At 38.5% G+C, this 18,333-nt stretch overlaps 1 protein-coding gene across 1 annotated transcript in view; it reads right to left on the reverse strand.

Moving 5' to 3' along the window:
* Nucleotides 1-10,624, reverse strand: part of LOC148591499 (regulation of nuclear pre-mRNA domain-containing protein 1A) — a 36,357-nt gene extending 25,733 nt beyond the window's left edge. Inside the window, exons 1-2 of the mRNA XM_088537462.1 lie at nt 10,467-10,624; nt 155-284 (exon numbers count right to left, since the gene is read on the reverse strand). Of these exons, the coding sequence (XP_088393588.1) occupies nt 155-284; nt 10,467-10,617 (281 nt within the window). The 5' untranslated portion in view covers nt 10,618-10,624. The remainder of the gene's footprint in view (nt 1-154; nt 285-10,466) is intronic.
* Nucleotides 10,625-18,333: the final 7,709 nt, after the last annotated feature.

Below are 18,333 nucleotides of genomic sequence, written 5' to 3' on the forward strand. Positions count from 1 at the left end.
ATCAAAAGAACTATGAGTAAATTAAGATTTCAAGTACAGAATTAACACATGAAAGCAGGCTGGGCCAGAAGGGATGAACTGAGGACTTCTCCAACTCCCTCCTCTCCTTTAAATATAATATGAATTATATTGCAGATAGCATAGTTTACCATACCTTGAAACATGTTTAAAAGCCTCCACTATTACTGGAGCAAAATCTTTTGTAAATTCTGGTCCTTTTCTTTTGCTGTTCTGTATAACATCATTGGCCAAGTACAGGAACGTCAGCTTCCTATTTGGTTTTGCTAATAAAAAGTGATAAAAAATAATTAGAAGATTATTCCTCCAATAAACACCTAGTTTTTTCTTATGCTAAACACAACAACCAGATTATATACATCTTTCCAAATCTCACAAATTCTTACATTTCATTTGAATTGCGTGTATATACATATTTTATATTTATATATGCATATAAATCCGCAAAGAGTTCAGTCATACTTTGTCTTACTCTTACAACATTTGGCTCAGATTCTTCCACTTTCGCAATGACTCAAGTTTCCTCTATCACCAAAAGTGAATAGAAGAAAACAATAGTCTGCCTGCCAAAGTATTCTTCAGCCCCCAGCTATTTTCATGTTTTTTCCAGAGCCCGATTTGTCCATTGACAGCCTTCATGGATTTCTCCTAAGTAGCTCTGCTTCCCTTTCGACCTGCATAAAACTTAGTCCTCTAAAGTTTTACCAGCCTACTACCACTCACATGAAGGAAAAAAAAAAAAAAAAAAAAAAAAACACCCACACAGCTCATTCTGATTTAAATTTCACCCTCCTAACCTTTTGCAACCACCCCACATTCTTCTACTTGAAGAGATCGAAGAGTCAAATCCTAACTCAACCTCTCCAACTCACTTGTAGACAAGAATGATACTCCCCTGCCTTGCCTCCTACCAAAACATTTACGCACCTGCAGCTATAACCTCAAGACAACTTTTTCAAAAACCACTTTCAGACTTTATCGTATAACTCTTTCCCAAGCATCTTAAGCATTTCACCCCAATTCCGTTAACTTGCAATAGAACACAAGCTTCCAACTTTACACTACTTTCAAAAACACATTCCTTGTTCCCATTTTCATTTTGCCACACTTCACCTAATCTTCAATAGTCAAGAGCCTTCTCAGAGCTGCAGCTCCTAATGAATCAAGTATTCTTTTGTATTACCTGAGGAACCTCAACTTCTGTTACCTCCTCCCTGCTCCCACCCCATAATCTCAGTATATACACTCCCACTTCACTAAAATGTTTGTCTCAAGACAAAGGGTTTAGTGTTTGCAGCCCTTTCAGGGGAACCAGAACTATGGTACAGCCAAACTAGCACTTCAGTGCAGCTCCTAACATGATTTGTCTTCAATAAATTCCTCTCCAACCTCTCAAGCATACAGGAGAACCATCCTCTCTAAAACGAAACTTCAGTATTGATACTTTCACTCCACGCAACGGTTTCCGAGTATAAGTGCAACAGAAAGACTTCTTTGAAAAAATTCTGGTTAGACTATTAAATATCATTCTCTTGGACAGACACATCAAGAATTTCAGAGGTCTGGATTAAGTGAAAATATGCTCTATTAACAGCAGAAATGTATGAATCCATTAAAAATGAGTTAACAACCTAAAAAAAAAAAAAAAAAAAAAAATAGCAACTGCTGAACAACGTGTTTCTATTAAAGTCAGTCAAGCTACTACATGAACAAATCCAAGATGCTCATTTACTCAGGTCAAAATTTGACCTGATCATCTGGCTTAGTTATGCTTCAACATTCTAAAACCAGAATTCATAAAAATTTAAAATGTTATGTATATTAGGTACACATACATTTCTATGTTAGAGTGAATAAAAATATGATAACATCCATGTGTTCTGGGTAATTCAGAATTCTAACACACAAAGCCTTGAATTTGCGGCCCCTAGAATTCAAATAGAGAATCTAGGAAAAACAGGTCATTTCAGGCCTGTAGGAACATCAGAGCAGCTATTACTAAAGCCACCTCCCCCCACATCCTTTTCTCTCCCACATTTCTTAAAGGAACCCAGAGTTAGGGCTCCAAATCAAATTAGGCATCCCGTCCCTCTGGATTGCATGCATCTTAGGTTCTCATTTGACAACTGCACAGAAAAAAAACACGAACAAAACAAACATGATTCAGTCCTCAATGATGAAAAGCCTCAACTTTCTTGCTCCAACTTTTTCACCTGCTTTCCTACTTACAGGAAGCAACCAAATTGTATGATTGCATAAAGACAGCAGATGTCAAAGTCAAGTGAAGCTGATTCTGAGAAAGTCTGCTCTGTCTCTCACTATAATAGAGATTGATATCACATCTGGAGAAGAAATGCTAAAACTCAGAAGCTTGTTCAGTAATATCTTTTTGGTTTCCTCCAACTACTCAATTAAAATAAAGTTACATTTAATGGAAAGAAAAACCTCACACTGTTAAACTACCAAAGGCTTTGGTATGAAATTCAACTAACATTCTATCACTATATTTATAGAGAAACTTGTGAACCAAAATTTATGCTATAAGAATATATAGCACAAAATTCCAAGGATAAATTTATGCCTAATCTTACAAAGTGTTCTTTCCTGTATCTTCAGGAATTATATGCTGGTTACTGCAGCTCTGCCTTGCATACAAGGCTTCGGTGCTAGAAAATCTTTAGCAATCAATGTTGACAATTGAGGTGATAAATCCCAAATTATGTCTTTAAATTAACTACTGTGGTTTCAAATCCAAAATTAAATACCAGACCATATCTGTACTAAAATTTCTTTAAAGAACTTCAGCAGCACCGATACTAACTTTTTGGTTCTGGGCTTCGATATACCTCAGAACACAGAGATGGATCAAACAGTAAGACTACTTTAATAACAGAAGAGTTAGTGCTTGGCTAGTCTATTAGAGAAAAGCTGTTCCTGTTGAAAGAAAGACTGAAGAATACAGATAAGACCTTTGGTTAAGAAAGGATCTAAAAGGCACACACTACTAGTGCGCAGTGTTGGGAGTTAGCCCACAATATCATTGCTGCACTACCATTGCAGCTGCACACACAAACCTCAGATGGATCCATGTCCAACAGACTCACACTCTCTTAATTTCTGTACTGTTTTTTTTCCGTTTGTTTCAGTTATATTTCCCACTTACCTAAGTCATGATCAAGTACAGTCAAAGGTTAGATTTCTCATTTACTGAAGCACAAAGCTCCCAGAAACACTGAATTCGAAAATATTTTACAACATCAATTGTACTGGCTGGGATAAGAGCAATTTTACACAGATTCTTCTTAATAGCCTTCTTAGAAATTGACTATTTAACAGCACCTACAAGGAGAGGTTATTAGCATTGGCACACAAAAGTTTTCAAAAACAGTCTGACATTTAAATGACAAGGACTACTGTGGAGGAACTCACTCCATTTCCAAGCAGGGTAATCAGCTATCTCTTCTAGAGACTTGGCATGTTCGTTGCCAAGTCTTAGCTTTTAGAAATCTACACCTTTCAGGAATGCCTATTTGTTAATCTGGCTAGAGCATCCCCATTTTTTCCTTGAAGGCTACAGATACCCTGCCACTCCTGTACAGGAGAACTGTAACTCTTAAGAATCACCACTTTAGTGCAAGCAAACCTGGAAAGCACTTCACCAGTAAGACAGGTGTACCATTCTTGCAGATGTTAGCCATGTAATCACCCACATTTGTCTTCAGGTTTCATCATTTACAAAGCTTTACTGCATGGTAATAGAAACTCATCTCCTACTAGGATACCTAGAAACACATCCATTTATTTTATGCTGTTCATAATCTTTTTCCTAGAGATGAGAGAGGTATTTGTTATCCTAGACCTCCTGGAGAAAAATAAAATATGTGAACACTTCATTTGTACCCAACTGCAAATGAATACTATTGACCCAACTGAAAACATAACTCAGGTTTCAATCATCTACAGGCTATCCCTGCTATTCCAAATGACCTTGAAGGAAAATACAATTTAGTAAGAGGTTTAGAGAAAATAGGTATTAGTAGGTTTTAAAAACCTTCATCAGTGAATAGCACTAAATTATAAAATGCCATCAGAGGCAGCCTCTTACTAGGTTTCAGAGCAAATCCTCCTAGTATTTTCTAGTTTACTTTTTACTAAAGTGCTCTAATTTAGACTCAGTTTTGGCTTAATCATTTTAGAGTACATTAGTCTACATACATGCCACAGTACAAAGATAAGAGCACTTCTCCCAAAATCCTTGCAACACTTCTTGTGCTCCATAACTTGGCATCAGAAGCTGCATGCAGAAGCTTGCATACACTGGGCAAGCTTTCAAGTTTTCCATTACACAAGGCCCAACTTGTCTTTTCTAGAGGCAAGCAGCACTGAAACTTGACTGCAAGACCACTCACCCCTCACATTAAGAGGTAATCTGAGTTTTTATATAATTTAAGTACAGGTTTTCTCAAAAGGTGACTTTAGAGTATATCTTAAGAACTTGAGAAGCTATCATCAAGAATGGGTGATTCACAGATAACCCAGCAGAAGCATACTGTGCAACAAGCATTTTTAAAAAACTTAAAGAACTTTGAGTTTTTTATGAAAAGTTAGGTCAAGTGCTCAGTACTGTCCCAGTCATCTAACTTCCATCGAAAAATTCACCAAGGCTTGAAAATTACCTTGTTTGCATTCGAAAGAAGGGAAAGCAATAGAACACAGACTACCCACCGAATTTAAGAGCATGAGGGTCTAGATACCTTGACTTTGGAGGCTAATAATCAGAGCAAACATAGTATATAGGCATTGCTGGCAAAGAAGCCGCCAGCATGTAACTACCACAGGAAAATGAAAAAAAAAAAGGAATATAAACCTTTCTAACACAGTTATTCTGCACAAGCTTCCCAAAGCACTTAAGGCATCCTGAAGCAGTGGAACACACAAATTAGAGCAATTCCACTCTTCATCTGGCCTGGTACACCACAAGATACCAATCAGCCAAATATCAACCAAAATTTAGTGTTTTTTTCCCTATATATTTCCTTATATATTCAGAACCAGAATGACAAGATCCAGTCAGGTACTGGTACTAGGACACTACTGGCACAATCCTAAAGGCATATTGATTCATAAACCCTGTGCTCTTTCAGCACTAACAGCAGAGTACTTCACAAGAAAGGTTGTATTACGTATCCAAATGCAACTATTTCAAGTGAAAGCCTCTAACAAATGCCAATTCATTGCTCATGATGACACATCATTTTGTAAAGCACGTAGAGTAATTTTAAAATTCAGTCTTACAAATAAGATTTATCGTAAGTTCTGTCTGCTTTTTCTTTCATGAACCCTTTTTTTCCCCCTCCTTATAAAGGATTCATATAGATAAGCAGGAAGATGCCACAGGCAACTCCCATCTTATTGGCCTACTAACCAGTGAAATCAGTAAGCCATAATATTGTTTCTTTTACTTAAAAGATTAACAAAACCCATTTATTCTCTCAAAAAGTCTGTCACATTAACCACAAGACACTATGCCACCACTAAACAAAATAACTATGATCACTAAAAACTCATTTTCATGTTAGGAAAGAAACACCATGCCCAGTGTTTCAAGGCTGCTGATTGAATATTGGAGTATTTCAAGTATAAGACAACCTTCAAATGCAGTCTCAAACCTATTAGGCCTACTCTGTTAGTCTATTAATATTCTTTAACTTCCATCTTTTGGCAGTATTGAGCAAGCATCACATCTCCAATCGCATTTCAGGAAACGATACTGTGTCAGTGTCACCGGCCAAAATAAGCAAGAACCTAAACATCAGCATATGTTCAAACAGCAGAAGTTGAGAACAAATAGAAAAAAATCACATTTTTTATAAAATGTAAAAGTATCGATATCTTACACCACTGAACCTCTTCAGGAATGAGAAAAATCAGACACGGCCAACTGGAAAAGCAGGTAAAATGGCAGAGTCAGTCATTAAAAACATGTACCAATTCAGCTATACTCACACTGTGATAGCTGTCTTAAAAGTAGACACATAGTGACTCTGATAACTTGGCTAACCTTCACAGGGAAAAAGAGTGACACTGGCAATGACAAAGACTACAGCCAAAATAAAGATCAGGTCATTAAGGAGGGTTGAGCATCAGTTGCACACTAACTGATCAATGAGGTGCTGCGAACAGATCAGACACGTCAAACTGAAATTAAAGACGACATGACCAAATTGTTAAGACGACAGTACAATATAAGTCACAAAAACCAGTGGCATAGCCAAATCTGAAAAAGCTAATGGGAAAGGAAGGTATTATATGCAACCAATTAACACTTGAAACAAAAAGCCATTTACTTCTTGGAAGTTAAACACTTAGCAAAACTTCTGCAATTTAAAATTAATCCAAAGAACAGAACATATTTTACCAAATTATTTTATAGAATAATATTTAATGTACATGCAGCATACCACACAAGCACTCGCCCTTGAAGGCTGATTCTTTGAATTACAGAACCAAAGTTTTCACCTAAGGCTGCGAAGAATTCTCAAACTAGGGAGCAAGAAACAATTGCAATAAAATATACCCAGTTTGCAAGTACAAAATCCTCTGTCTCAGGACAAAGACTTTGAAAGAGGGGTCCCTAAAGTTGCTCCCTTCCCTTGCCCCCAGCACTCAGTGGCTGCAGGCTTGCACAAAATTGCATGCACTTCATTAGATTAACCCTTGCAAGACATTCCCTTTCTGCACATGCAGCAATAAATGGTTTTAGAAAGGGGCCAACTGGTTGCTTCTTGAAAATGATTGATGTATTCACATTAGACTTGATTAACTGCTGCTCTTACTTAATAGCAGTAAGCTTGCTTGGCCAAGTACCTAACTTTGGGTGAACTCTGCATTTCGTACATCTGAAATCTGTCTTAAGCAGGATCATTTTCCTCAGGGCACATATTACAGGCCTTTAATAATTCTCCATAACCTGCACTCAAAAGGCCTCTGTGAAATAATTGTGTGTCAACATTATCACAAATGTGAAGATTCACAAGGTACCTCAAAGCTAAACTTATCATATAAAATTACCAAGAGAAAAACAAACATACTTTTATAGAATTATCCAAACTGTATGACATGTGCTAGTATCAGTATTGTATTTACTATAAAGAGTTGCCTCCTCACCAACTCTTTATTCCATAAGTCAACTATGATATTCAAAAGCACATAGTCCCATGACCAACTTAAGACACTGTTAATGCAGGCTACTACCTAAAGGGGTGATTCCATGCTGAGTCTACCAGCACCAGTTTTGTATCAAGAAACTCAAGAGTTAAAAACTAATTATTGCTTTTGTTAGATTTTCAGCTGCAACGTTGCGCAAGATAATGCCAGCAAAAGCAGCCACAGTTTTTAATCAATGGCATAAGGAGTTGTTCTGCTGACAGCATAGACCACTGCTTATGCTTCAAAAGAGAATTGTTTTCTGTTTTGTTACAGTTGCCATTTAAAGTTAAAGGAGTTCTGAGAGATCACTGAACAAAAGATGAATGAACTACAGATATTCTCAATTTACCATAGCAATAAAGACTTCACTGGCAAATATTTGAGATCACTCAAAAAAAAAAAAAAAAAAAAAAAAAAAAAAAAAAAAACCAACTCTTGCCTGTACACTCAGTCTCCAGAAACATATAGCATACAACACCTTACATCATGGACTACTGGTTGTAAAAGAAATTAAGGCATCCATTATTAACATATTGTTGTAGGGTTACTAAGTCTCTTGACAATACATATTAATCAGTACTTTTGCTAAACTATCACTTCTGGAACACATGATAGCTTTCCTCCAATTTTTGGCAGTTTCTAAGAATGAACCTACAGATGCCTGTATTTTTTAGTGCTTTAACTTTTGTTTTTAAGTTTGTATTATGAAAAGCATACTTGTATATGACTTTTTAATCACAGTTACATCAACTCTTTCAATCAACTACTAGCAACATTAGAAATCAGCAAGACTAATCCAAGACTACACAACTCCTCTAAGATACAGCAAAGACATGAAAGCTTTGCCCCTTTTGTTTTGTACAAGAACGCACGAAGTGAATCCATGAAAGCTCAGCTATGGGGCAATTCTAGATTAAGGTATAAAGACTTGATTTGTTTCTGATTTGTAAAGATGCTCTACTATGAAACTTGACCACTGCAAATAAGCCACATAAACAGATTTACCCAAGATTTTAGGTTGCCCAACGAGCTATATGAACACTTGAAGTGCTGCCTCTTGCACTCTATTTCGGCATGACAGAGACATTCTTTTCGGAAGAGGGGAAAAAAAAAAATCAGAAACAAGGTTTTAGAAGCAAAGGAAAAGTGATCTTAACCTCATTTCATAAACATCTAAAGTCATCCTAAGAAAAGTCCATACGACCCAATCTAAACACAAAAAGGGCCTTTTATCAAAACCGAACACATCAAAAAACATTAGTCTCACAATGTATTGTGCTCAACTCAGTCAGCTGTGCAATATTTTAGCCAAATCTTCCATAAGCTTGAAAGGGGTAGAGTAGAATGAAGGTTTAGACAAGGGAAGCAACAACAAAAACGTGGCACAATCAAAGTACCTAAGACTTGGAAAGGCACAATTCAATTCTCAATTCCAGGACAGAACTGTCTCAGTGAAGTGAAAACTAAGAAAGCAAGAAATACCCATTAGATCTTGAGAAAGGCTTCATCTTGCTTCTTGATATCCCCTCTAAATTCAACTCAGGTTTCTGACATTTCATTTCAGGAAAAAATATGCTAATGTTGATGAACCTAATGATGAACCTGAATGTTGATGTTTTTGTTATGAACTGGTACTGCATATAATAATCAAGAAAATCACATCACTGACTGAGCACACATCACAGAGAACACTGCAAATCTTAAGTTCTTTACTCAGAAGACCCAGGAACATGAAATATTCTGACAGCAAATGGATGCTTTTCCCAACTGCATATGAAACAAGAAAAAAAAAATCCCGCAACAACCATATAGTGAAATATTTTTATTTAGTCTTATGAAACAAACCTTCACATCTACATTTCTTTAGAAAATATACTCAATTCATATATTAAAATATTCTGTAATGTGTCATTCCTTTTTCTAAAGGGAAAAATCCCTCAGATTTGAAAGTTCTAAAGACAACATTTCATACAAATGTATTATAAATAGAAATACAGTATTTATGAACAGCTACAGAGTGCGAGAACTTGTTTCCATAGTATACTGTAAAGTTTTGTACTGTTGCATATTCCAGGTATTTTTTTCTATAGTGGTTCAATCCTTTTTTTATGAAGTTACGTCCTCTAACCAAGAAGTAATTATGGTTCTGAGCTGTATTGTATTAGCATACACCCCATTCCTGCAGGACAAATTCTCTTTTCATTTGGTTAAAATTAAGGGAGTGGCTCCTTTTTCATGGATTTTTTAAACAGGTTAGCTCCATTTTTTCTCTCCACTTGAAAAATCTTACCCTCTACTTCTGCCATTAAAGATCCAAGTATTCTTGGGGGTAGAAAAGTAGCTATTAGAAGGTGGTAACATTTTCTGGACAACGGAAGAGCTCTAGGACGTCTCTCTCTCTCTCTGCCCCCCCCCCCCCAGGAGTTAAGATTTTACTTTCAGAAAAATAAAGTTTTACATGCCATCTACGCCTTTCACTCCCTGAAAAACTTTCGACAATTGCTAGTTCTTTCCTATTAAAAGAAAAGCCATAGAAAAATTTAAGTCTGTACATTCAACAACATCAAAATATCAATTACACCTTAAGAACAAAATCATCTGTATTATGTTAACATCAGTATTAGTTCATATAGGAAAACAGAAAGTTAGAAGAGGAAAAAAAAAACCCTTTGGCCACAATAATCACTCATTCCCTTAAGAATTCTCATCTTCCCATGATGGTAATTGTTAGTGCAAATGGGCAAAGCCACCACATTAGTCAACAGGGACCATTTTAGAAGCAATATCGTTGCAGAAAACGAGATAAAGCATGAAAACGATCAAGTTGCAAACAGATTAACTACCATGATTGCAACCTTGCCGTTTTCTTTCTGCTTCCCTTTGCCCTCTCTCCTTCCTGCCGCTAAGAAGAAACAAAATGGAAAGCAGCATCCTCAGAAGCATCTCTGGAAGGCGAGGAAGTGGGTAGTCAGGCGAGGGGAGAAAGAAAAGGGAGAAGCGCCTCCCAACGCCAAGGCTATCGAGAAACAGCGGCTGGTTACTCGCCTTGGCAGTTCCGCTCTCGCCAGGCCCCGCGCTCGGCCCGCCCCCCTTCCCCGCCTCGGGGACCTCTCCAGGGCCCGCACAGCGCTAAAGCCGAACGCTGAGTGCTCCCTTCTCACCCGCCCCCCTTCTCCAGGAAGGCCGCAACGGGCACCCGTGGGCGGGGAAGGGCCCTGGCGGCCAGGCGGCGGCCTTACCTTTGCGCAGCTCCCGCTCCCACACGCTGACGATGAGCGCCGAGTGCTTGCGGTGGTGGATGAGCCAGAGACTCAGCGTCTGCACGCTCTGCTGCGAGTTGCTGAGCTCCGACAGCTTCCGCTCCAGCGCCGTCTCCGAGAAGGCCGACATCACGGGCCTCCGCTCGGCCGCACTCAGGCCCCTGCACTCCGCCCCAGCGGGGGAGGAGCCCTGCGCTCCCCAGCCCAGCCCTTCCTTCCCTGCCCACCTTGCCGGCCGCCACTTCCGCACGGCCCGGCAGCCCGCCGCGAACAAAATGGCGGCGATCCGCCTCTTCTTGTTCGTGCCTCACTTCCAGCGGCAGAAGAGGGCCGTTCCAGCTTTTTGTGCGCGCGGCGCCCCCGTGCGTGTACCAGCAGTCTCCGCGTGTGGCGCAGCCGTTCGGCTCTAGAGGGCCCTTGGATTCAGTGTGTCCCAGCAAACGGTACGGGCTCTTTACTTCAGTGTTTTGTCTCGATCAACCCCTTTAAAAAGGCCGATCAAAATTCAAATAATCTTTTCTATCTCTCTTCGTCTTTTTTTTTTCAGTTTTAGGTTTTGACACTATATTGTGGCAGAGCTGCACAGTTTAGTGATACAATAAAGTTTTTCCTCTTCAAATTGTTTCATCAGAGCTTTGATGGATGCCCCCCTTCCAGTTCTGTGTGGGAATAGTGAATGTGCAGAATGTCCAAAAAGGAGACAGAGGAGTCCTAAAACTTTATTCGAATAAAGGGAGAGTCCACGGGGCATATCCCTGTGGGGTCTCTCAAATTGCTGGAGGACGCAGCCCACCCTTTTATCCTAATTTCCTGCCCTCTCCTTTTCCCCATTGGCCAAGGTACTCAGAAGTTACAGCCTTCCCGCCAGCCTATACCGAACTCCTGCCTCTTGTCTTCTGTTCTCACCTAAGGTCACCTGACTCCCTTTGTCCCCCTTGCTGAAGAATGTGGGGGAATTCCCCTATTTCCCTCCTTTGAAAAGGCCCCCACCTCTTGGCAGATGGCTCTTTTTGTCCCACTCACTCATGGCTCCGCTCAGTCTCCCCTCCCTTTGTCCTGCGCTTCAGCCAGACTGTGGGGAAATCGAACATTCCGCTCAGTGAATAAAAATTGTTCTCTGCTCATATGTTGTGTTCTTTGTTGTTTTAGAGACTTCATAATGTATCACCTTCAGTATTTTTTTTCACTCAGAAGAATGCAAATGTATGCAGTATGTGCCTGTGTGAAGGATAGCCCATACTGCTGAGTGTGTGTGGCTTTTCTCATCTTCTAAAAGTGTCTCACATTCCCTCTTATTTAAACATTTAACTGACATTTTCAGGGAACTATGAACATTTCCTACAGAACTGCTCCTACAGATTTGTTCCAAAGCCAGTTTCTGAGTAGTTGATCATTATAACTTCAGACAATGTTTTTCACAGATAGATTTTTAGTATCTCTAGAAGTATATAAGTACCAGTTAGAAAATTATGCTTTTATTTTACTTTGGGGCATCCTGACAATATTTTAAATATTCACCCTTAAAAATTCTGTAACCGTTTAAACATCTAGTTGCTTCTTACTAAACAGCAAAAAGTTAATTGTGAAAAAAATGTAAAATGTTTTAAAAACTATTTTTCTCCTATTTCTTGTCTGACATTAAGAGAAGATGGCTCAGTTATGAACATTCTTTTCAGTGCTTTCTCCTAATACCGGTCCATAGTGCAATCTGATTTTTTTTTCAAAAACGTATGACCTTGGGGGTGTCACATGTTTCTGTGTGAATTCTATTCATGAATTATCTGTGGCATGTATGATTTTGGATGATTTCCAAATCATCCAGAAGCAGAAGAATTAAGGGAAGAAGCCCACAAATCTTTGATAAGTTCCATTTTTTATAAATTCACAGCAGTTTGGTAATAATGGATTGAAGAATATTTATAGTGCTTGACTGTTTTTGCTAGGTACAGAAGAGGATGCTATTGATATTATGTAGAACTGGTCACTGAAGTAAAGATAGATGTAGCACAGATGCAAGCATTATAAAAAATTAAATATGAATAGTAATTTGGAAGTTAACATTCAAATAATATTCTCCAGAGGCACACATCCAGAAGTTAGCAGTGGAAAATTTTGTGGGCAACTATGGAAAAAAAAAACATAAATTTCTCTCAAAATATTGGATAAAAAGAAATCTGGCAACCAACTAGGCAAAATTCAGATGTTAAAGCAGGAAAGATTAAAAAAAAATAGCAGGAAACAGGTAGAAAATTTTGGTAGTAATTACAGCAATGCTTGTTAGTTCTTCCTTCATCCCAGATCTTCAAATCATTTTATAAACAAGGATTAATCCTCCGAGATAGGTATTTTGTTTATTCTGCACATAAATACATTGAACACTGAGAGACTGATTATTGCATATTATACAGCAAAACTGAGATATCACTCCATTTATAAGTCTTTATAGTACATTTTAAAAATTTTATTATAAATGTTTACATCAAAAATCTAGGTCTAAAAGCTATTCTCATCCAGTCAGGAAATGGAAGTTTTTAATGAGTTTTGAAGTCATCTGAATCTCAAACAACAAGTATTCACAAGTATTCTTCATTTGCTGTGGAGTTTGAAAATCTCATCTTTATTTCAGAGAACAATTGCTGAATTATTTATAGAATCACAGATTAGTTGGTGTTGGAAGGACCCTGTGGAGATCATCTGATCCAACTCCCATTCTCAAGCAGGGTCAACTTGAACAGGTTGCTCAGGACTGTGCCCAGTTGGATTTTTGTATCTCTGAGGATGGAAACTCTAAAAATTGTGAATAACCCGTTCCAGTGTTCAGCTGCTCTCACAGTAAAAATATTTTTCCTTATGTTCAGACTTCCCATGCTTCAGTGTGTTCCTATTGCTTTTTGTCCTGTCACTGGGCATCACTGAGAAGTATCTGGCCCTGTCCTCTTTGTATCCTCCCATCAAATATTTAGAAACATTTATGAGATCACCCTGAGCCTTCTCTTTTTTAGGCTAAACAGTCTCAGCCCCTTCACTTGCTTTGAATAGATACACCCAGCTCTGCAGGGACAGAGTTGCAGACAGATGTCAATTTTTCTTCCCATTCTGGTGTTCAAACTATAATATCACCTTTCTCTAATTTCCTAAGAGAAAAATTATGTCCTGCTGATTCTGCACTTCTGAGTCATCTCCACTGGTTAGTGATAATCTGCTGTGTTCTCTATACCCAGAGAACTGGCCCCGTTAAGTTCTAATGCAGTGTGAAATAATTCATGAGTTGATGTTTTTGTGGAACATTTGTCAGGACACTCCAGGTAATTCAAAATGTAATTATATCTCAGACTGCACTAGCAGTCACCAAAAGGCTGTGCAGCATCTGCACACTTTAAGTCTCTTTGTGCTTCTCTTTTACTCTCACTTAAGGACAATCCCATAAAATCTCTTTTAAGTGGGAAATTTCACCCCAGTGACTGGAGGTCTGAATTTCTCTTACCTTGAGGGAATCTTGGGAAGTGTTTTAGCACTAAGAAGGGCTGATCTGTCTCTAAAATAACAGTGCTTATAATGCACTTTAGAAAACATCAACTCTCCACATACATGCACAAATGCCATCAGTCCATGTCATTCTGTTTTGTGGGTTTTTTTGCCGTTCTTTTCTGTTTTTGACAAATACCTAAACACTTGTGCTGTCCAGCCTTAATTTGAAGAGAATGAATTCTTGATTCTACCAAGATGCTAGTGGCCTGCAGTATCTTGACTGTATCATAGGTCTTGACCTACCATAGGTCTGTGTCACAACTGTTTCAAGCCCCAAATATATATATATATGTACACTTCTCTTCCTGGGTCCCTCCAACTCATTATCAGAAGGTTGATCCCTGTTTCTTGGACTACACAGCTTTCAGCAGAGCTTGCATGACTCGCTATATTCTTGAAGTAATGATCAAAATGAAGCTGCCACAAGACAGGAGCATGCTTTCTTTTATATCCAGAAATTATAAAAGCAGAGAAACAAGATAACATAGGTTTATGTATTTTCTCTGAAACTGGGAGGAAAAGGCAAAAGTTGAAAGATGGACATAGTATTCGGATGGATAAGACAGATTGTCTATAACAACTCGGTATCTTTCATATTTCAGATAGGGCCAAGGGAATGGGTAACTTTGCTTTGGTTGATAGTGTGCCCAAAGCAGCAAAATGGGCACAGCTCTATTACTAACAATTCAGCAGCATTACAAAAACATGCCCTTGAGTGTAACACAGTGTATTGCTGGAGATGTTGGGCAGCCCCTCACAGGAGCAGCAGTCTTCACTATCACCAGCTCTTCCAGTCGTCTACCAGGAGGTGTAACAAGCTCACTTCTGCAAGACCTGCGTTCTTCTTGGATCTCTGTCCCAGCTCCGCTTTTTTATTTTCCTCTCTTCTTTCCCATGGAATGGATGGTTTGACACATCTTATCCCTCCGACTTTCAAATGTTGCTCCAAATAGTACTTTGCATTTACTTGAGGCTGCTCTATCCACATTAATTCACAGACTGTTTTTAAATAATCTAAGCATCCTTTGGTCAAGATTTTATTCTTAATATAGCCAATCCAAATTGGTTTATGGAAAAAAAATCACAATCTTCTTTCAATGGATTCAAGTATCGTTACTAAGCCCAGATGAAACTTGTTATTGTCTGCATTCCAGTGTTCACGTAGACAGATTTAATATGAATTGGTTGCTATACTCCACAGAACAGCATTCTTTAACTACCAATTCCAAGAGTTATATGCCATTTTAAAAGAGTAAATACCAGTTGACTACTTCTTTGCTTTTCACAAAGTCTAAATGTCTTGTTTCATGGTTTGTTGAACACAAACCTGAGCATCTCTTAGTTTCTGAGTCAATTTTAACTTATTTGCTTCCTTCAGGGTACTTCACTGTGGTATTCCTCCCCAAGCAGCTGCCACCTTTGTAAGTAACTCCCACTTGGAAGCCCAGAGGTAGCACTGGGTGACTTACTTATTCATAGGAATATTCTCTGCTTCATGGACTTATTTAGGAAGCCTTACTTCACTTCAGGACATAGAACAGTAAACAATATGTGTATATTCTGGTTTACTACACATTGCTCATCAGCCATATATGAACTGAGATGATATGGACACAAACTCAAAACTTCTCTGTTCTGTGTGGTGACTTGCCGTTATAGAACAAAATGAGCTCTTGGATCAGAACAGAGTAGATCTTGCTCTCTGTGGAACTTGCTGCTTTTACTATTTTCTGCTTTGGTTTTGAAGCTTTTCTCAGAAAATATCCTACCCTCAATAGTAATTCAATAGTGTTCAGGGACACATGAGATTTTTCTAGCCTTGTTTCCTGTGTGAGAATTTCTGTTAATTGACATACCTATTGCTGCCTGAAATTCAGAAATGCAGAATTACTTTTTTCTTTTAGTTTATTACTTCCTTTAGTTTATTATTTAGTTTATTATAGTTAATATTTCAAGTGTCCATAGTTTCTCTAAAAAAATCTTGATGTAACAATTTCTCTGGTTTCATACTTCCCTTTTTTCCATTACAATATGCTTGTGCATCTAACTACCTATTTCTCACATAGTCCTGCTTGCATACCAGTAAGGGATGGGTATGGATATGGATAAACAGAAAAAGAAGCCTCATTGGTTCTTACCATCTGAGAGGTGGTAATTTGTTAGGTAATTTTTTGATAAAGCCGATTTTTACTGGCAATCAAGTTACTATATAGTAGGCAGAAAATAAAATTTTAAATTAGTGCTAAGGCCTGTAAGCAGAGACTAAAACAAAGCTTCAGGGAAAGGAAGAGGTTCACTGAAGTCACTTACATAAGCTGCATACTGGAGCCAAAAATCTAGAGGTGAATAATGTTTCTTTTATGTGTCTCTTACAACTAAGCACATCACCTTTTAATGTAATTGTTTAAAGGCAGAAATTATTTGCTGCTTATAAAATTCACAGCAGCCACTCAGTGAGCTATGTCTATACGATTCAGCAAAGGGCTCCCATGCTTATTGCAGAAAGATAAATTGCACCGTCTGGAAAATTCTCACTAGCATTTAGTCCTTTCCGTGATGTCTTTGGCCCCTGGTGGAAATATAAGGATTTTTATTTTTTAAAAAAATCTTTTCCTTTTTCAGGCATTCATCCAGAGCAGCATTACTATACTTAGAAGTGAAGTCATGCTATGTAAAACATACACTGTGGTTAATATATGGACACTATCAAATCCCCATTTTCCTTAGTAGAGGTAGTGCTGTAACTAGGCAAGAAAGCATTCCAGGGTATGTATTAACTCAGGTGTGCGGAAGGGAATGAAACGTTAATCTGAGTAATTTTAAACATCTGAGCAATATACTAATGGATGGTTAATGTGTGTTATAGAGTGTGTATAGCTCCTAATCCTAGCATAAAAGTAATAAAGCACATTCCTAACAATAAAGTTCTCTTTGCAATGAAAAGGAAAAATGAAATGGATTGATGCACTATATGGAGAACCTTTTCTGAAATTTTGGAAGATGCCAGTTTAAACTTTAAATCAAAGTAAATGGACTGATTCACTTTTGTGATCCAGCAGAGAACACTGTATCCTGGAGAACATTCACATCCTTGAAGGAGGTGCCGTAGGTTTTTTTTTTATCATATACTTACCTCCCTGTTTTGCAGTGATGGCTTTCCAGATACTGTGCTATGCTAACATGAGCATGGGCAGAAGATTGGAGGAAGTACTCATTCATATTTACTTGGCACTCACTAAACCACACTGAGCATACCGCATGCAGTTTTTGACTCCCGTGATATGAGAAAAGTATTCACATAATTGTGCAAGAGCAGCAGAAGAGCACCAAAATGGTTAGAGAGTTGGAGTACATGACCTGTGAAGAGGGACTTTGGGGAGCTGGGTTTGTTCAGCTTGGAGAAGTGAAGTTTTTTAGGTGACCTAATGGCACATTTTCAAGAGCTGTGAGGAGGTAGCTGAGAAAATGAAGCCAGGCTATTTACAGATGTACCTGATGAGGGGATGACAGACAACAGTTATAAAATAAACAAGGGAGATTCCAATTTAATGTAAAGAAAAACTTTCTCACTGCGAAGGAAGTCAGGCAGTAGAACAAGTTTCACAGAGAGGTTGTGAAGACTACATCATTGGAGATTTTCAAGACTAGACTGGATAAAGCCTTGGGCAGTCATGCCTGACCTCATAAGGTGATCCTCCTTTGAGCAAGAGGTTGCGCTAGAGACATCTGGAAGTTCTTTGCTGCCTGAATCATTCTATGCTTCTTTGATGGAATAGTGCTCTGCCCTGTGTCTATATCCTGTTCACTTTTGCTGAGCCAAATAATAAAACTTTGAGTAAAAATTTGTGCTGAGAGGTTAGGTTCTATGCAGAATTACTGTCCTGTCACACAGAGCAGCTTAGATGAATTTGCACTTCACTGTGATCTTTCAGTACTCACTGTACATGAGGATTGTGTCTGTTTTAGCTGGTTCCACAACATGCAGCTTGCTGATAAGGCCAGTGATGATTTGAGCAATATATAGGAGGCCCAGCTGAGAACCAGCTGCATGCTCTGTAACAGATAAAGCTGTATCTGCTGGCAGAGAGCTGAACAGTTTTTCTAGTTATCACTCCTTCCACCAAGGAGGGAAGACAGACAAGAAGCATCTGGTCTTCCACACTTGAAACAACAAAAATGATGGCACAAAAATTCAGGAGGAAAGGGACGTTTGTAACAAACCTTGCTATAAGCTGGCAGCCACTTTGTAATTGCAATTGGCAGTCACGGGAATGATAAATCTATTGTCCAAGAGGGTATTTGTGGCTTTCTGGAGATG

Source organism: Tinamus guttatus, unplaced genomic scaffold (genome assembly GCF_059628265.1).
Source record: "Tinamus guttatus ecotype Peru unplaced genomic scaffold, ASM5962826v1 Tinamus_guttatus_pri_ptg000777l, whole genome shotgun sequence".
NCBI lineage: Eukaryota > Metazoa > Chordata > Aves > Tinamiformes > Tinamidae > Tinamus > Tinamus guttatus.